Consider the following 18,124-nt stretch of genomic DNA (forward strand, 5'->3'; position numbering starts at 1 on the left):
ATGATTTGACATCTCTTGGAATTCCATACAAATATTTGGATTTTTTTCCTATTTCTTTTTGCTGTTGTTTTTTATTTTATTTTTGTTTTGAGGCCACACCTGATGATGCTCAGAGATTGCTCCTGGCTATGAGCTCAGAAATCGCCCCTGATTTAGGGGACCATATGGGACGCCAGGGATTAAACCAAGGTCCATCCTGGGTCAGCCACGTGCAAGGCAAGCACCCTACTGTGCGCTACCACTCCGGCCCCTATTTCTATGAAAAATATTGTTACTTCTTTGAGGCATGTTTCTCCTGTTCTTGTTTTGTGGAAGGTTTTACTTTATTTACTTTTTTTTTAATTCTCCCCTTCCTATCCTCAGGTTTTACATTTTTATCATGAATGGATGTTGTCTTTACCAAAGCTATCTTTGTTTTTATCGATGCTATATGTTTATATGGTTTCTTGGTTTTTATTTTATTGTTTTTGTTTTCCTTGGGGGCCACACTCAGCAGAGTTTGGGGCTTATGCTTGGTTCCATGCACAAGTGTCACTCCTGGAAATGTTTGGGGAACAATATGCAGTGTTAGCAAACATTCATATGTTTTTTTTTTTTATGTCAGCCTTAGATTCCTGGGTACATCCCACTTTATCGTGATGTATGATTTTTGTGATATTGTGTTAGCTTTGTTTTAAGACTTAAGAATTTTTGCATCAGTTTTTTTCTGAAATACTGATCTGTAATTTCTTTGTTAAGAGATAGCTCTGTTACCTTTTGGCATTAGGATAATCACTTCATAGAAAGTCTTTAGAAGGATTGTTGTTTGCCCAATAGTTTGGGAGAGTTTGAGGAGTCCACACTTTCAGTTTTTTGAAGAACTCTACACTGAACCCACTGACCAGGACTTTTATTATTGGGTTATTTTTTAATTACTATGTCAACTTCCTTTCTCATTGGTCTCTTCAGGTTTTCTTTTCCTCCAACTTGCCTCTAAATAGGTTAAAAATATATGCAGCTTATGGCATATAGAATTTACAGATACCTCTAATGATCACACACCATTTTCTTTGCTTTTTTCCCCTCTGGTTCTTATAGTACTTTATATAGCCTGAATATTAGCCCTATGTTAGATGGGTGGTGGGAAAATATTTTATCCTAGTCAGTGGGTTGTCTTTTTATTCTGGTATAGAGGCTTCTTAGTTTCCATTTGCCATATTTGCTTCCATTTGCTTGGCCAGTAGCATTGGATCTTTGAAAATATCTCTAGATGCAGTGTCTTTCAAGATTCTGCTAATATTTACTTCAATATATGATTCAGGTCTAATATCAAGATCATAAATTTATTTTGAATTGCTGTTTATATATACTATGAGATGGGGATCTGAGGTCATTTTATTCCCTGTGACAGGCCAGTTTTCCCAACAAATTTGATCAAGAAACTTTTGTTTCTCCAATTCATACCTAGTTCTTTCTTCAAAGGTTAGCTGCCCATATACATGTAGATCTGTCTCTGGGCTCTCTGTTCTATTACATTTGTCTGAGAGTCTGTCCTTATTTAGTACCACACTGTCTTGATTCATCTAGTTTAATAAAATAACTTAGAGTTGGGGAAAGAAAACCTCTATTTTTTCCCCTAGGACTTTTTTTTTTTTACTATTCTGGGAGTTTTATTAATCTATATAAATTTCATCAGTATTGATCTGTCTTTAAAAATATGCTATGGTATTTTTTCTAGGGATTGTAATGAGTCAGGTTAATGTTTTGTGGGGAATTGTCATTTTAGGAAAACTAATTCCTCCAGACCATAAACAAGGATTGTTTCCATTTCTTTCTGACTTACTTTTATTTCTTTCAGTATTGATTAGTGGTTTTCTTTGTATAAATCTTACACCCGTTTGTTAATCTGATTTCAGACACAATTATCAATGGGATTTTTTTAAATTCTTTTCTGTTTCATTGTTTGAATATTGAGGAGCCATGAATTTCTGTTTGTTAATTTTGTTGCTTATCACTTTATTATACAGGTTTATTGTTTATAGGTATATTCTTTTGAAATTCCTTATCGGTTTTTAGGATATCATGTCATCTACAAATAGTGAGGGGTTTGATGTTTTTTTTCTTTTCTAGTCTGGATGCCCTTAATGCCTCTTTCTTGTCTAATTGCTTTCACCAGGACTTCCAATACCATATTGAATAGTATTGGTGAGAGTTGGAAACCTTGTCTTGTTCCTGATCTCAAGTGAATATTTTTAGTTTTTCTCCAGTGATCATGATATATTTATGTCTAATTGGTTCCATTTGGCTTGTGGGTTGTTGCTGTTTTTCATTTTTGGTGGTTGCAGGGGTCACAAGACCCATGAATGAATTTACCAACACAATAAAAATAATAGCAGAAGGAAAGGAAGATGGATAAAGTGCTAGAGTTTTAAGTTTTGCATGTCGGAACCCCAGGATTTACCCCTAGTAGGAAATGGTATATACAGAGCAATGATGCCAGGTAGTGACACCCAAACCCCAATTTGTCAGTATGACAGGCAATGTCTGATGTGAACTAACAAAAAATAAAAACTTAATAGACAAGTGACTTTGAAGATGCTTAGGATTTAAAGAAAAAGACAACATTTATAAAAATACAAAAAAGACTGCAGGGCCAGAGAGATCAAACATCAGGTAGCACACTTCACTTACAAATGGCTGATTTGGTCTAATCTATTCTACATGATGTAACCCCCTAATTAGCTCTCTAGCTCAGTTTTATACATTTTCAAGACAATTTAAATAAATTTGAAATAAATTTTGCTATGTATATGTGCACTTGTGTATCTAGTGTGTCTTTTTGTGGTCTCTAGACTGACAGGTTGTACTTATGGTTAATTTTGTTTGTGATATTTACTAATAGATATTTAGATATATAAATATATCAATAAATAGGACTTAAGTTATATTATAAAAATTTTATATTTGTATAGTTATTTAGTTTTATTTTAATCTTGACCTTTTTGTGTAAGATACATATAATTGGCAGATCTCAATACTGACCACTTGAGTAATGGGCTATTTTATCTTTTTTTGTCCCATAGTTTTAGAAATTCTCATCCATAATGTCTCTGTCATACTTTCTTAAAAGATTTAGTTTAATTTCAAGATTACAGAAGAGAAAAGTTCAGTACTTACTATAGCTCCGTTATATGTAAGATTAATTTCTTGGCATGTGTATTCCCTGTAGAAATTGATCCTTTTTCTGGTTCCCCTTTGGTTCTGGACCCCTGAGAATGCTTTCATTTACAACAGTTATTTTTTTTAATTTTTACATTTTCATTGTTTTATTGATTTAATCTCCCTGAGACACACAGTTACAAAGGTATTCTTAACTGAGTTTCAATTGTACAGTGTTCAATGTTCAAGCACCCATCCCTTCACCAGAGTGTACTTCCCTTTAGCAGTGCCCCCAGCTTCCTTCACATCCGCAGCCTGACTCTCTGCCAGGCACTTTTTTTAAGTACTTTGTTTTGCGATACTATTTTTGAAAGGGTACAAATGCATATCACTTTCCCTCCTTTTTACACCCAGTTCTTGTCCAGTGTGATTACTTCTTAATATATTTGTCATAGTTGTCCCTTCTCAGACCTAACTACCCTTTTCACATTGTGTCAAACTTTCTACTAACCACTCAGTCCTCCTTGCCGTCATTTCTTTTGTCTTTGGGTATATTTTTCTACTATGTTTCATTCTATCATTATATGTCTATCCCTCTCCCACCAACTCATTTCACTGCATGACTTTGAAACTGGAGGCATCTTATAAGATGAAATACCATTGACCAAGCAAGTGGAAGCAAACATAAACAAATGGGACTACATCCAATTACGAAACTTCTGCATCTCAAAGGAAATGTAGTCCAGAATACAAAGACAACCCACAGACAGCGAGAAATTTACCCATTGCTCATCCAATAAAGGATTAGTGTCCAAAATATGTAAATTATTGGTGGAACTTAACAAAAAAAATAATCAACCCCATCAAAAACTGGGGAGAAGAAATGAACAGAAACTACCTCAGAGAAGAAATACCATTGGTCTAATGGCACATGAAAAATTGCTTTGTAAAATTAATCATCAGGGAACTGAAAATCTGATAACAATGAGATAATACCTCATAACACAGAGATGTGCACTTCATTTCTAAGAACAAAAAGAACCAGTGTTGGATTGGATGTGAAGAAAAGGGACTCTCCTTCATGACTGGTGGAGATGTCTATTGCTCTAGCCTTGTTGGTCAACCATGTGGACATTCCTCAGACTACTAGGCATTGTGCTTCCATATGACCCAGCAGCTTTGCTCCTGGGAATATATGCTTAGGACACCAAAACACAATACAGAAAAAGCATATGCTCTCCTATGTTCATTGCAGCACTGGATACCATCTGGAAAACACCCAAGCACCCATGAACAGATGAGTGGAATACTACTCAGCCACTAAGAAAATAATGAAGTTATGAAATCTTTTGATACGTGGATGGACCTGGAGTGTATGCCAGTCTGTTTTTATTATACTGCATGAATGTTGTACTCTTCATGCACCTTTTGGGAAACATTTCTCAGGAAGCTGTGAGCCGTCTTCGCTTCCCTGGCCACTGCCTACTCACTGCTGAGTCAGTATGTCTAATCCTAGTTGTTTCTATAGACCTTGTATGTGTAGCATGTGGCTTTGGAGTAATTGTCTCTTCCCTTGCATTTCTAGAATAATTTCCATGGGAAATGAAACATAGCAAGATTGATCTTGTAATACTTTCCTCACTTCTCTCTTTTTCTCTTCATTTGCTTCAGTTAGTCTTTCATGTATTCTAAGAATCACATTGAAGCACACTGAAAATTTGGGAAAGGGTCAAGAATTGTTCTTTTGCAAAAGAAAGAGAATAGTCATTTTTGAGAGGCAAAGGATAATTTTTTATGGTTTTTCTAAAGAGCAACAGATTCACCATAAATATTTTAGGTATATGATTGAATGCTATGAAATTGTTCCTATGAGTGTTAGGAATGTCACGTCTCAGAAACTACTCCACTCCACTAAGTATCATCTATCAGTGCTTCTTCTCCAACACAGTGAAGTATCTGAGCTTTCTAGAGGAAGTTTGTATATAATATCGAAATAGGTTTGCAATAAATTTCTTTACTGAAAAAAGATTAAAAAATTATTCTAGGACAGAAAAAAGACATACTAGATTAGTGTTACTTTCTCAGAAAATTATGAACATAATTTATTTAACTTGATTTTTTCCCTTTTCTAGAGAACTGAATTAAATTCAATATTTCATAACAGTAGTACTTGAGTTTTAATTGCCTAGTGAATGACATCTTGTCTAGTCATTTAAAGAGATTAAGATTTCTGTATTTTTGTCTCTTATGTAGCTTTTAATTGTATTAACTATAGAAAATATTTTAAAAACAGATGGAAATTAAGAAAGCATTTGTTGTATATGAAATTTTAAAGTAGTTTTGGTGACTTACATACATACTGAAATGTTTGTGTCTGTGAATGATATCTCTCAAATGGAGGTTTGAGGTTTTTTTTTTTTAAAGAGGTTCTTTTCATTCCACTTGGGCTCCCTTATGAAATATTTAGAACCTCTTAGTAATTTTAGGCAGGTATTTCATTTATTCCAAAGGAAAGTAGGGTAGTACTAGTGTTGGTGTGTAGTGTTTACTTTTTTTCCCAATTATTTTTGCCTGATGGGGTTTGAGAATCAACAAATGGGCAGTTTTTCTGCATATTTTAAAATACATATTTACTTTTTCAAGAGTGTAATTGTTTCTTTGTTTCAGAGATACAATGTTAACATACTATGCTTATTGCTGAAGTGCAAATATTCTCCCTTCCCCTCCCCTCTAGTCTATAGGACCTTCTGTGGACTTATTAAAGCAGATAATTCTTTATAGATTTAGGATAAGTGGCCTCCATGCATTATTGGATGAACCAGTTCCTTATAAGGCTTGTTAAAATTGCCCATTATTTCTATATACAGCTAAAGACTTTAAAAGAAAATATTTTTCTAAACACATATTTCATTATTGAGGTAACATTGATTAAAAGGGTTTTATAATTTTCAGGTATACATCAGTATAATTATAGATATATTATTGCCAAAATTATCACCAAAATGTCTAATTTTTACCACTCAAAAAGTAAGATTTAATAGTTTGCAAATTAATGAGTTCTTTCAGAGCAACTGAGTTGACCAGTTTTTGTATCTGATTGATATGTGTTCAGACTTGTAATATGCAGTGAAATTATTTTATTTTATCTCTTGATACCAATGTAAGGTTTTATTCAGCTGACATAAATATCTTGTTTGTTTGTAAGATATTTTTAAAGTTAATCCAAGCTATTATAACAAGTTAATCCATTATGGTAAATAATATATTTGAACCTTATAATCTGTTTTGTATGTTCTATGCACCTTGGCTACAGCCCTACTACTTATGTTTTGGATGAAGATGAACCACGATTCCTTGAAGAAGTTGACTACAGTGCAGAAAGTAATGATGAGTTAGATATTGAATTAGCAGAAAATGCAGGAGATTATGAACCTTCTGCCCAAGAAGAAGTACTTTCTGACTCTGAATTTTCAAGAACATACTTAGCTTGAACACTGTCATCTCTTATTAACTGCCAAAAAACGACTGTAATATCTTGGGGTTTATTAAACAAGGGAGTTTGAATTTATGAAGAGCTGACTCAGAAGATAAAGCAAGGTGGGCCTGTTTGGTTTACAACAATAAATAAGTTATGAATTCATAATAAATGGGCACTTGTTTTATTTTAGATATTCAGTGCACTTTATATCCCATTAAATTGTCAACTGTTGGATTTACTTCTCAGTACCATTGCATGCATTTTTATCTTCTAGGGTTATTCCCTACATCAAATGGATAATTTGACATGTATGATGAATATAATCTTTAAATTCTAGAGTGTTGAAAATACTGAGCTGTTGAAAACTAATATATATGTAAATGGATTTCTATAGATGTGTCTGTATGGTGGATAAATATTAAAGATAAGACTGTTCTTCAGAATCATGTTAACTAGTTGTGGCTGAAATAATATAGATTGCTTTGCAGCCGTTACATTCTACAATGATCAAATTAAAAAAATAAAAATTATATTCAATGTTGTGTTTATTTCATTACACTTCTTACTGAAATCAGATTAATAGAATCTTTGTGAGGACATTACAAAATCTCACATCTGTATACACTGATAAAATGTGTTTAAAATAATACGTTAGAGGTCTGGAGCAATATCACATCAGATAGGATGCTAACCTTGTATGCAGCTGACGCAGTCTGAGCTCCAGCACTACTTACAGTTCCCTGAAAATCACCACGAGTAATTCCTGAGTGCAGAACCAGGAGTAACCCCTGAGCATTGCTAAGTTTGGCGCACAGCCACCACTCCACCACCAAATAATAATACTTAGAGCCAGAGAGATATTACAAGCTTATATTTTAGTTGTTTTTTTTTAGATATAGGTTTGTTTACCTCTGCCTATCATAAAATACTTTTTTGAATGCTTTTTTTTTTCTAAGACTTTTTCTATAAAAATTTTTCTAAAAGTAGTTCTCAAGGAGCATCTACAGTTTATTTCTGTAGTTAGTTTGGTGATAAGCGTTAACAGCTTTAACATTGAACCATATTCTCACTATATCCGTGTTAGTATATTAGCACAGGGAGTTTTTCTAAAGCTGTGTTGTTACTAGATGTATTGAAGTGATTCATTTAGAATACAGTGATGTCTCTGTGTCTTAGAGATAAGGGCAGTGAACCGAAACCATTTCTTATAGTGCGTATTCCTAGGTTAAATAGAAAGGATGTAGAGTTCAAAATTTTTTTGTTGGTTTTTTTGGTTTTTTTGGGGTCACACCCGGCAGTGCTCAGCAGTTACTCCTGGCTCTATGCTCAGAAATCGCTCGTGGCAGGCTCGGGGGACCATATGGGATGCCAGAGAACCACTGACCTTCTGCATGAAAGGCAAATGCCTTACCTCCATGCTATCTCTCCGGCCCCAGAGTTCAAAATTTTTAATTAAAATTTAATCGTCTAGGGGCCAGAGAGATAGCATGGAGGTAAGGTGTTTGCCTTTCTTGCAGAAGGTCATGGGTTCGGTCCCCCGAGCCTGCCAGGAGTGATTTCTGAGCATGGAGCGAGGAGTAACCCCTGAGCACTGCCAGGTATGACACAAAAACCAAACACAAAAAACAAAAAAATAATTAATTGTCCAATGATTTTAATTTTAAAAATCCAATGATTTTGGATAAGCACTTTGAAAACTTTGTCATAATAAAACAGGAAAAAAATTAGTCTTAACTGGACTATTGTTTTCAAGTAGTAATCATGGGAGATTAATGGTTACAGTTCAATATTTTTGCATTTTCCAACTCAATTATTTTTTTCCTTAATATTTGAGGCATTTTATCAGGCCTAGTTTCTTTTTGGTATCAAAAAACAAATTAAAATGTAAGGTAGAACAAAAAGTTTTTTTTCCCAAAAATTACCTAATTACAAATCTCAGAAAATAAAGAATAAATTGATTGCAAACTGAACCAGTATTCTTTGTGTGTCATGACCTAATTTAGAAAAGACTAGGATGGGGCCAGAGATAGCACAGCTGTGTTTAGAATTGAATAAATATTGCTCTTAATTCAGTGGTTCTCATCTGTGCTGTGTACATCAGTATGGAGACCTTGTATCTTACAACTCAGATTGCTTACTGTGTATGCCTTCGTTGACAGTTCTTAGACATTGTCCTATGATGATACTGTAGGAGCCCTTCTGTGAGAACACTAGAAGGATGTGCTATGTGATCCTTCAGATCAGAGTTTCCTAAGATTCACATTACCTGTGTACTGGAAGTAAATGACAATGTGACTCTGACCTAACTAATATGTAAGTCAAGAATATTCATCTACAAAGGTAAAAAAATAATAAAGGCCACTATATCACTCAGGCCCCAGAGTTGGATTTTAGCCCTGTGTCCTAAAATCTGGTCCCTGTTCTTAGGACAAAATATTTACAAATCTGTATTTTTATAATGATTAAGGGTCTGCATTCCATTTGAGAAATTTACTCAGGAAGACATGTTGCCAAAACCTGTGGTTTGTATTGACATTTTCTTAGCTGCAGTAATGAATGATCTTATTTGAATACAGACTTATGTATGGAAGTATCTAATTTCTGACGCTTGACAATTTTCGTGTTATATTTAGAAATATGCATATTTTTCTGAATAGAAACCTGGTATTTCAATTCAGATAGTGCACCAACAGGAATTATTATGATACATAGAAATTGTAAATGCCACATAATTATGATGACCATCTGAGAAGCATAAAAATGGATAATATGCATGGTCTAATAGAATTATTGTATGTGCCGATCTAAAGGGCAATAATGAAACTATTAATGTATCAATAGAAGTCTTTGTTTTCCTATGTATGTTTAATAATTAGAAAAATGAATTGGAATTGATGGCTTTTCTTTTTAAAGGTGAGTGTATAAAAGTAGCTGTATATAAGCCATTGTTTTCTTCATTAAGAATGATCTGCTGGGGGGCCGGAGAGATAGCGTGGATGTAAGGTGTTTGCCTTGCATGTGGAAAGACGGTTCGAATCCCGGCATCCCATATGGTTCCCCGACCCTGCCAGGAGCGATTTCTGAGTGTAGAGCCAGGAGGAACCCTGAGCGCTGCCGGGTGTGACACACACACACAAAAAAAAGAATGATCTGTTGGAGGCTGGAGAGAGAGCACAGCGGTAGGGCATTTGCCTTGCATGCAGCTGACCCACGCCGCATGGTGGTTTGAATCCCAGCACCCCATATGGTCCCCCGAGCCAGCCAGGAGCGATTTCTGAGGGCAGAGCCTGTGTGCCGCCTGGTGTGACTCCCCAAAAACAAAACAAAATGATCTATTAGGGACTGAAGACGTAATATAGGAAGTTAGAAACTTGCCTTGCATAGGACTGACCCTGCTTTGAATCCCCTCCACTCATGGACATAAGATCTCTTGAGAAGAGTTCACTCCTAAGCTGAACACAGATAACTTCTGAGCATCACCAGGTGTAGCCCACATACCCCTTTCAAAAAAAGAATAGCCTGTTGAAGTAATGTTTTTACTTTTGATGTGGGGGCCACACCTACTGTGCTTAGGACTTACTCCTGCTCTGTGCCCAGGCATCACTACTGACGATGCTCAGGGGGAGCAAACAGGGTGTTGGGGATCAAACCCAGGTTACTATGTGCAGGTAAGTGCCCTGCCCACTGTTCTTTTTCTCTCTGGCCTCAAAGCTATTGTCATGCAGAGTAATTTAGTAGAATATTACTGATAAATAGTTATCTGGTTAAAAATTTTGAAGTTCTTGCATAGAAAAGGAAACAGAATACTACTGAGGTTTCTTTATGAGGATTTGTGTTTTGAAGGTTTAGTTTTTAAGACTTCCCATTTCAGTTATTTGCAATTGCTGATGATACTTTCAATTTCAATTGCTGATGGTCCTTAGTTGAACTTGAGTATTCTCATTCTAGATTCAGCTTTCTTCCTTTTTCTCTTAGCCCTCTTTTGACTTCCTAGCACTCTCCATCAAATTCCATTGTGACTTACATGTTTGCCTTATTGTTGAAGACACTAAGTAATTTAATTTCTTTTCCCAGTTTGAGATTACCAAATATGCAGTGCCTAAATCCAAACAAAGTATTTGGAATTATAAAAGTATTTCACATATGATGTAGGTCACTCAGCAATGCTTTGGAGTCTGGGATATGTTTAAATTTGCTAAAAATGATAATATTTGCTCTCATTTTCCCACAAACACATACATCCCTGTGATGTGAAAATGAATTTATAATGCCTTGTACACCCAGACTGTTTTAGAATGCTGAATGGAATTAGGTGCATATATTTTAAAGGTCTTACTTTATAATACTAAATATAAGGCCAACTTATATGATATCCTTGATAAAATACCAGAGGACTATGAGAAGAACTAAAGCAATAACTTGGTTAGAATAATTATGTAGCTTGAACAAGCCCCCCATCCCCGTTTTTTATGCTTTTTGCCCCATTACCTGCATCTGAGCTTAGGGAATCATTCCTAGCACAATGTTCAGGGGACTAATATTCAGAGTCTGTGATGTTAGGGATGGAGTCTGGGCAGCCATATTCATGGAAAGTAATTTAACCTCCATCCAAATATTTAAAATGTTTTTACTTACATAATGAACTGTAATGAGTGACATACACTACAAATTGTGAAAGATAAACTCAATAGAAAATTTATATAGAAATACCTAGAGAATAATAAAGTGTGCTTTTTGAAATAGATTTGCTTTTCTCTAGCTATCTTGGGGGTATAATAAAATAGAGGTTATTATCAGTGCAAAATAAGCTTTAGGTTCAGTGATAATAATTTAATAAAGAACTCAGTGGGACCTGCTATAATTGGGACCAGAGAGAGGGCATGGAGGTAAGGCGTTTACTTTTCATGCAGAAGGTCATTGGTTCAAATCCCGGCATCCCATATGGTCCCCCGAGCCTGCCATGAGCGATTTCTGAAAGTGGAGCCAGGAGTAACCCCTGCGCGCTGCCGGGTGTGACCCAACCCCCCTCCCCAAATTTAATACAGTCAATTAAATGTCCTAATTGAACTTTTATTCATACTTATACTGTTTTTCCCTTCCACAATCATGGTTTTTTCTTTTCACTTAATTTTTAGAAATGTTTGGCATTTATTTTTCATTTTCCTTCAGAATATAGGTGCTTGGTATAATAATTGTATGATTGGATCATTTCAAGTAAAAAGATGATTTTTATAATAGAAATGCTCCTTTTGAGGATTATAATTTTTGTTTAATGTGGAGAAAGATTCCGTGTTAAAACCATTGCCAACTATTATTTACAGCTCCTGAGGAGCTGTACAGGATGAAGAAATACCAAGGTCTATACCATTATTATCATGTAGGCTAAAATCACTTTTCAGCCTTTTCCAAGAAGCATGTGTTCAGATGTCTTATTCAGGACATGAAGTAGGCCCATGAAATAGAATTTGTATCATCCACAAGCATATGCACTTTGCTATCAGAAATCACCCTGTTCAGTGACACAGACCTACAAAGTCAAGGTATAGGTCCATATTCACTTACTGAAGTAAAAGTGGAAAAATGACAGTGAATGTCAGGAAAAAGTGGACCCCAACCCTCTTCCTTCTTCCTTGTAGTACCAATAAAGTGTTCAAGATCCCAGCCCTAAATCGTGCTCAGATCTTGGTGGCTATGCCAAATCTAGCAACCAATATGTGACAGAGGAATGTTTCTTAGAGTATGTGCACTTTGGGAGAATGGTGCTTACAGCTCAGACTTTTGTTTGGCCTTGGGAACCCATAAACCTTACATTGCAACTAACCCAATTTTGATCTGGACCGAGAGATAAATGTCTTTATTGAGGATAAGACTTAACAGGCAGTGAGTTCTAGGGCAGTAAGCTCCTTTATACTCTCCTTCCGATTCATTGTTTTAATAATCCTCATTGCCTGTATATATTTACTTGACTTTTGGTTTTTGGAGCTCACTTGCCAAAAGGGGTGATAAAGAGACTAGAGGAAATTTGGTTTTTTGGTTTTTTTGTTTTGGTTTCTTTTGGTTTTTGGGTTACACCCAGCAGCGCTCAGGGTTACTTCTGGCTCTACACTCAGATATCGCTCCTGGCAGGCTCAGGGGACCACATGGGATGCCGGGATTCGAACCACAGTCCTTCTGCATGCAAGGCAAATGCCCTACCTCCATGCTATCTCTCCGGCCCTAGAGAAATTCTTGTTTAAGAGAGAACAGGTGCTTGAAAGGGCAAGTCACTAATTGGAACTTCAAACTATAACTGTTGACTTGGCCAACAGTAACTAATTGCCAATTGTAAAGTCTCGTAAAACCCTGTCCCCACACACTAGGCCCCCAAAGGCAGACTACCAGGCTACTTCTCCCCAGAGGCACCAGCATGTGGCTGGCATACAAGCATCCCTCAAGGATCATCTGCTGCCTAAGCTTCTGCTGGACCCAGCTGGTCTGCCAGGTTGCTTTGTCAGGCAGGAGTCTCTGGATATACCATTTTAAGGATCTTCTGATTTCCACTAATTTAAAAAGAGGGAGTTCCTGTGAGGCTGAAGGGATACACACAGTAGAGAATTGGGTAGGTGCCAGCGCAGACTTCAGATAACTGCAGACCCAGGATGGGGAGATCCCTCAATGGCAGTTACACTCCCCCAATCATACAAAGTGGCACCTTGGTGCTCAGCTCTCAGTCACCTACAGCTGCCTCCTGAGCTGCCAGGCTCACCCAGATAGAAACTTCAACTGAACTCTAAGTCCCTACATCCTGCTGTCTCTACTCCTAGATTAGGATGAAGAGAACAAGAAGGAAGGACTTGGAGGTAGAGAAGAGTATACTGTGATATACTGGGGAGCACATGTAGGAACTAGTGAGGGAAGGGGTATGGGCAGGGGACACTGGGAGTCTTGACCCTTTGGTAAGCAGAGAACTCAGCTGCACTGGAGCAGACAACTTTTTGCTTGTTTTTGGCCCTGGTGCTTAGAGCTTTCCCCTGGACCTACTTGGAGGGGTCACACCTGGCTCTGCTCAGTGGACTATATAAAGTGCCAGAGATTTTTTTTTTTTTTTTACTAGGACTGACCCAAGTCTGCTTTTGTATCAGTCCCTGCTGTGCTCAGAATTATTACTGGCTCTTTGTTCAGGAATCACTCCTGGCACTACTCAGGATACTGGAAGTGCCCAGGGAATGAACCAAGATCAGCTGAAAGTAATCCAAGCACCTGATTTCCTGATTTGTGATACCTCTCAATTCTGTTCTGTTTTAAACATGCTTTCTTAGAATGCTTCCAGGGATTCCCTCCTTCTTTCCTTCATCTAATTCTAAATCTCTTTTACTCCCTTTCTCTATTTTTCTTCCTTTTTCTCTTTTTGTCTTTTGTTTCTCCTTTTCTTTCTCTTTTCTCTTTTTTTTCTGACTTTCTTTTTAACATATTCTTTGGGGGGGGGTCACACTAGGCAGTGCTCAGGAGTTACTCCTGGCTCTACGCTCAGAAATCACTCTTGGCAGGCTCGGGGGACCATATGGGATGCCAGGATTTGAACCATCGTCCTTCTGCATGCAAGGCAGATGCTCTACCTCCATGCTGTCTCTCCGGCCCAACATGTTCTTATTAATATAAATTTCTTTAGCAATTGTGAGACTAGAAAGAGCTACCATGGTTTCCCTAGTGGGCCAGTTTCAGAGAACTCTGCTCTGGCGCTGCAGAGCCCAGCAATGTCGAGAGAGCTGGATCTTCTTCCGGGACTATGTCTAAGCATAAAACAGACACCAACGCCTCCCCTTGTGTCATTGCTTCCCCGTGGAATTCCGCGCACAGGAGAGGAGACGAATCACAGAAGTCAGTCGTTGGGTGGCAGAGGTGGTGACTGGAGGAGCGCCTTTGGCCCTCAGCAGCCCGAGGCCACTGGTCCCCAGGAACCGCCACTCTTTGAACTGAAGAATGATTGGATGAATGCCTGTCTGAATACTGGCAGGGGTGGGACAGGAGGGAGATGGGGGGAATTGGTGGTGGGAGAGTTGCACCTATGAAAGGGGAGTGAGCTTTTCTATAACTGAAACCCAACTACAAACATGTTTGCAATCATGGTGCTTAAATAAAGATTTATTTAAAAAAAAAAAGGAAATTACATAGAAGAAAAAACATAAAGAAAAAAAAATCAAGTGTGAGATTCTGGATATTAACTCTCAATTAGTTGTTATTATAGTCGTGAGTTAATTTACATTTCTGTTTATCCTTATTAAATTTCCTCATAATATTGAGACATTCTATTACTATATCACATAAAAATGTCTTACTTAATGTATCATATGTTTAATAATGACTCAAAATGTTTACATTTCTACATTGGACATTATGTGAGTTTCAAGAAAAATAAAGAAAATAAATAGTAAATAAAAAATAAAAAGCGGTGGCGCTAGACATAAGGTGTCTGCCTTGCAAGTGCTAGCCTTGGACGGACCTTGGTTCGATCCCCCGGTGTCCCATTTGGTCCCCAAGCCAGGAGCGATTTCTGAGTGAATAGCCAGGAGTAACCCCTGAGCGTCAAATGGGTGTGGCCCAAAAGCCCAAAATAAATTAAATAAACACATTTTTCACACCAATATGCCATTGAAAGATATGTGATAAAATGATACCATAATCTAATTAATGTTTAAGACTATTATATTAATGTGAATACATATATAAAATTAATGTGAAATGTTAGAGGTCAGAAAAGGAAGACTGATTAAAATCTGGATAAATTATTGTGTCTAAAATAGTGAATCTAATTTCATCTCTATTATGATGTTATTATTTTTCAGGAATTTTACATCTAAATTAATGTGAATATAAAAAAATTTAAAAAAATTAATGTGAATAAAATTATAATAGAATTGAAGAAAACAAAAATGAAAAATGATTGCGTTGGTGCCATGATTGATGGGAACTGGAGGCTGAGTGAAGCTATCCCAGTTTGTGAAAGGAGGAGGGCTGGGGAGGGGAGCTGCCTGGCACACCACTTACATTGCTGCCACCTAATGAAATTCAGATCTCTTCTTGGAGTTTTTCTAACATTGATGTTAGAATAACTTTCAATGAAACTTTCACTATTTTATAGGGAAGATGGTTGGGGAGAGTAGTCAGAAGATTTCTGAAATTTTTGAGGTGAAAGATCAAAGCTTTGGGCAAAAGTTTACTTTTGGGGGGCATTACTCTATATCCGGCTGTACTCAGGGGTTACTCCTGGCTCTGTGCTCAGAAATCGCTCCTGGCAGACTCATGGATGCTGAGAATTGAGTCTGGATCAGCCACATGCAAGGCAAAAATCCTAACCGCTATTGTTTCAGTTCCTTCTCACTTTTGTATGTCTGTGAAGACATATTTCTTCATCTAGAGACATTTTTCCTTAATGAATATTGACACTGATTTTTTTTTCTGTGATGCCACCTTCATTCGGAAAGTATGTAGGAATTCAGAGATCAAGGAGATTGGCATACACTTATTTTTAATATGACTCATACTGTGAATGCATTGATTTGTTTTTGTTACGTTATATAAGATCTCTTTTTTCTTTACCTTTTCTTTTTTTTGGGGGGGGGTCACACCCGGCAGCGCTCAGGGGTTACTCCTGGCTCCATGCTCAGAAATCGCTCATGGCAGGACCATATGGGATGCTGGGATTCGAACCACTGTCCGGCATGCAAGGCAAATGCCCTACCTCCATGCTATCTCTCCGGACCATCCTTTACGTTTTCAATGTTGACAAATAACCATATCCTCAGTAAGGAAAGAGGAAAAGAGGAACAGGAATCCCGTGCGTAGGAGGATACAGGTAAGTGTCCATAGCATAATTTCTTCTTTTGTATGCCGAAGAGAGTATATACTGTTAGTTTTGATCAAAATTAATAGAATACTCAAAGTATAAGCTACATGGAATTTTTGTTTAAATTTCAAAGTTCAATTCTTTGTTTTTTATTTTTCATTTTATTGCCTTTTAAAGTTGCTTTATTAAAGTACCATGCTTATATCTTGGGTTTCAGTCATGGAATGTGCACCGGTCTTCACCAGTGCATCTTTCCCACCACCATGTCACTTGGTATCTCTGGGAAATTTCTCTTTGGATGTCATTCTGCTATAGAGAGTATTGTATTTTGACCAGGTATGAGCTCCAAAATACTAATTAAAATTATTTATTAATATTATTGTACAAGCATTGTAAATTAAAGAGTACTAAAGTCAGTTTAATGAAAAAATTAAAAGTAAAATGAATTAAAAATGAAACATATCCATTGTTAATTCCAAAACAATATTTTTAATTACTAAGACTATATTTTTCTGAAGCCTCACATAATTGGAATTTGAATTAAAAATCTCGGTTATTCAGTATTTCCAATTGATGCATATTCAGGGCAATTGAAAGTTCTGAATATATGCTCACTGAAAATTGAAATCTGGTAATTAAGAGGGATGTTTATACTCATATTAACTAAGGGCAGACATTAAGGTTAGTGGCTCTTAGGTAGTGTGATCTAATACATGTTATGAATGGGTTTTAGAAAATAGTTCTGGATATGACTAAAGTCTGTCATAGGATCCCAGTTATGATTTCATATCCCACTCTCCCAATATTTTCAACATCCTTCCACATTAATCTCAACTGTACCACTCATTTCTTAGAAACAAGAGATTTCTCTAAGAATATAAGGCAAAGAATAATAAAGTGAACCCTAAATCTATATTTCCTTTTGGACTAGAACTTGGTATGTGAAATTAACAGACATCATATAGTTAAACCATTATAGTAATAAATGGAACCCTACTAATAGAAGGTAAATTCAGGAATCTTTCCCATTTCACGTTGGAGACTGAAGAATGCAGTATAACATGCCTTAGTGTTCACTACATGTTAGTACTATGCCAGAAAATGACTGATTGATTTCAGTTTAACTCATGACATTATTGTTCAATCCTTTCTTCTATCCTAGAATGCCAATTATCATAGGAGAACAGGCATCTCAAGAGGATAAGATGGTGCAGGATATTCCTTTCTCTTTTTTGTAGGGCCTGGAAAATGGGAATAGCAGTCAAATAGAAAGTTGATCAAATATGTGTTTTACCACATTTGTGTCTCTGGTCTTTCTGCCTTGAATACAAATTTCAAATGAGGTTGTCTCCTAATTTCCAAGATGCAAAACACCTTGATTACAAACATGATTGTAGTGTTTCAGTCATGTAAAGAACACCCCCCCTTCACCAGTGTGGCATTCCCATCACTAATTTTATCAAACATTCAAAGAATTGCTGACATTGATCCATAAAGTTTTTCAAAGAATCAAATAGACAAGAATTCTCCCTTACTTCTTTTATGAAGCTAACATAGTATACTGATTTCCAAAGCTATCAAGGGATAATACTAGAGACCAATATAGCTGATGAACATTGATGCAAAAATCCTCAATAAAATTTTAGCAAACAAAATCCAACAGTACATCAATAAAAAGTATATAT

General features: G+C 36.5%; 1 protein-coding gene across 1 annotated transcript in view; it reads left to right on the forward strand.

The window, feature by feature from the left end:
• Window positions 1–7,153, forward strand: part of AGTPBP1 (ATP/GTP binding carboxypeptidase 1) — a 131,938-nt gene extending 124,785 nt beyond the window's left edge. Inside the window, exon 27 of the mRNA XM_049784133.1 lies at window positions 6,452–7,153. Within this exon, the coding sequence (XP_049640090.1) occupies window positions 6,452–6,629 (178 nt within the window). The 3' untranslated portion in view covers window positions 6,630–7,153. The remainder of the gene's footprint in view (window positions 1–6,451) is intronic.
• The last annotated feature ends 10,971 nt before the right edge of the window (window positions 7,154–18,124 follow it).

The sequence above is a fragment of the Suncus etruscus genome, chromosome 1, assembly GCF_024139225.1.
Source record: "Suncus etruscus isolate mSunEtr1 chromosome 1, mSunEtr1.pri.cur, whole genome shotgun sequence".
NCBI classification, from domain to species: Eukaryota; Metazoa; Chordata; class Mammalia; order Eulipotyphla; family Soricidae; genus Suncus; species Suncus etruscus.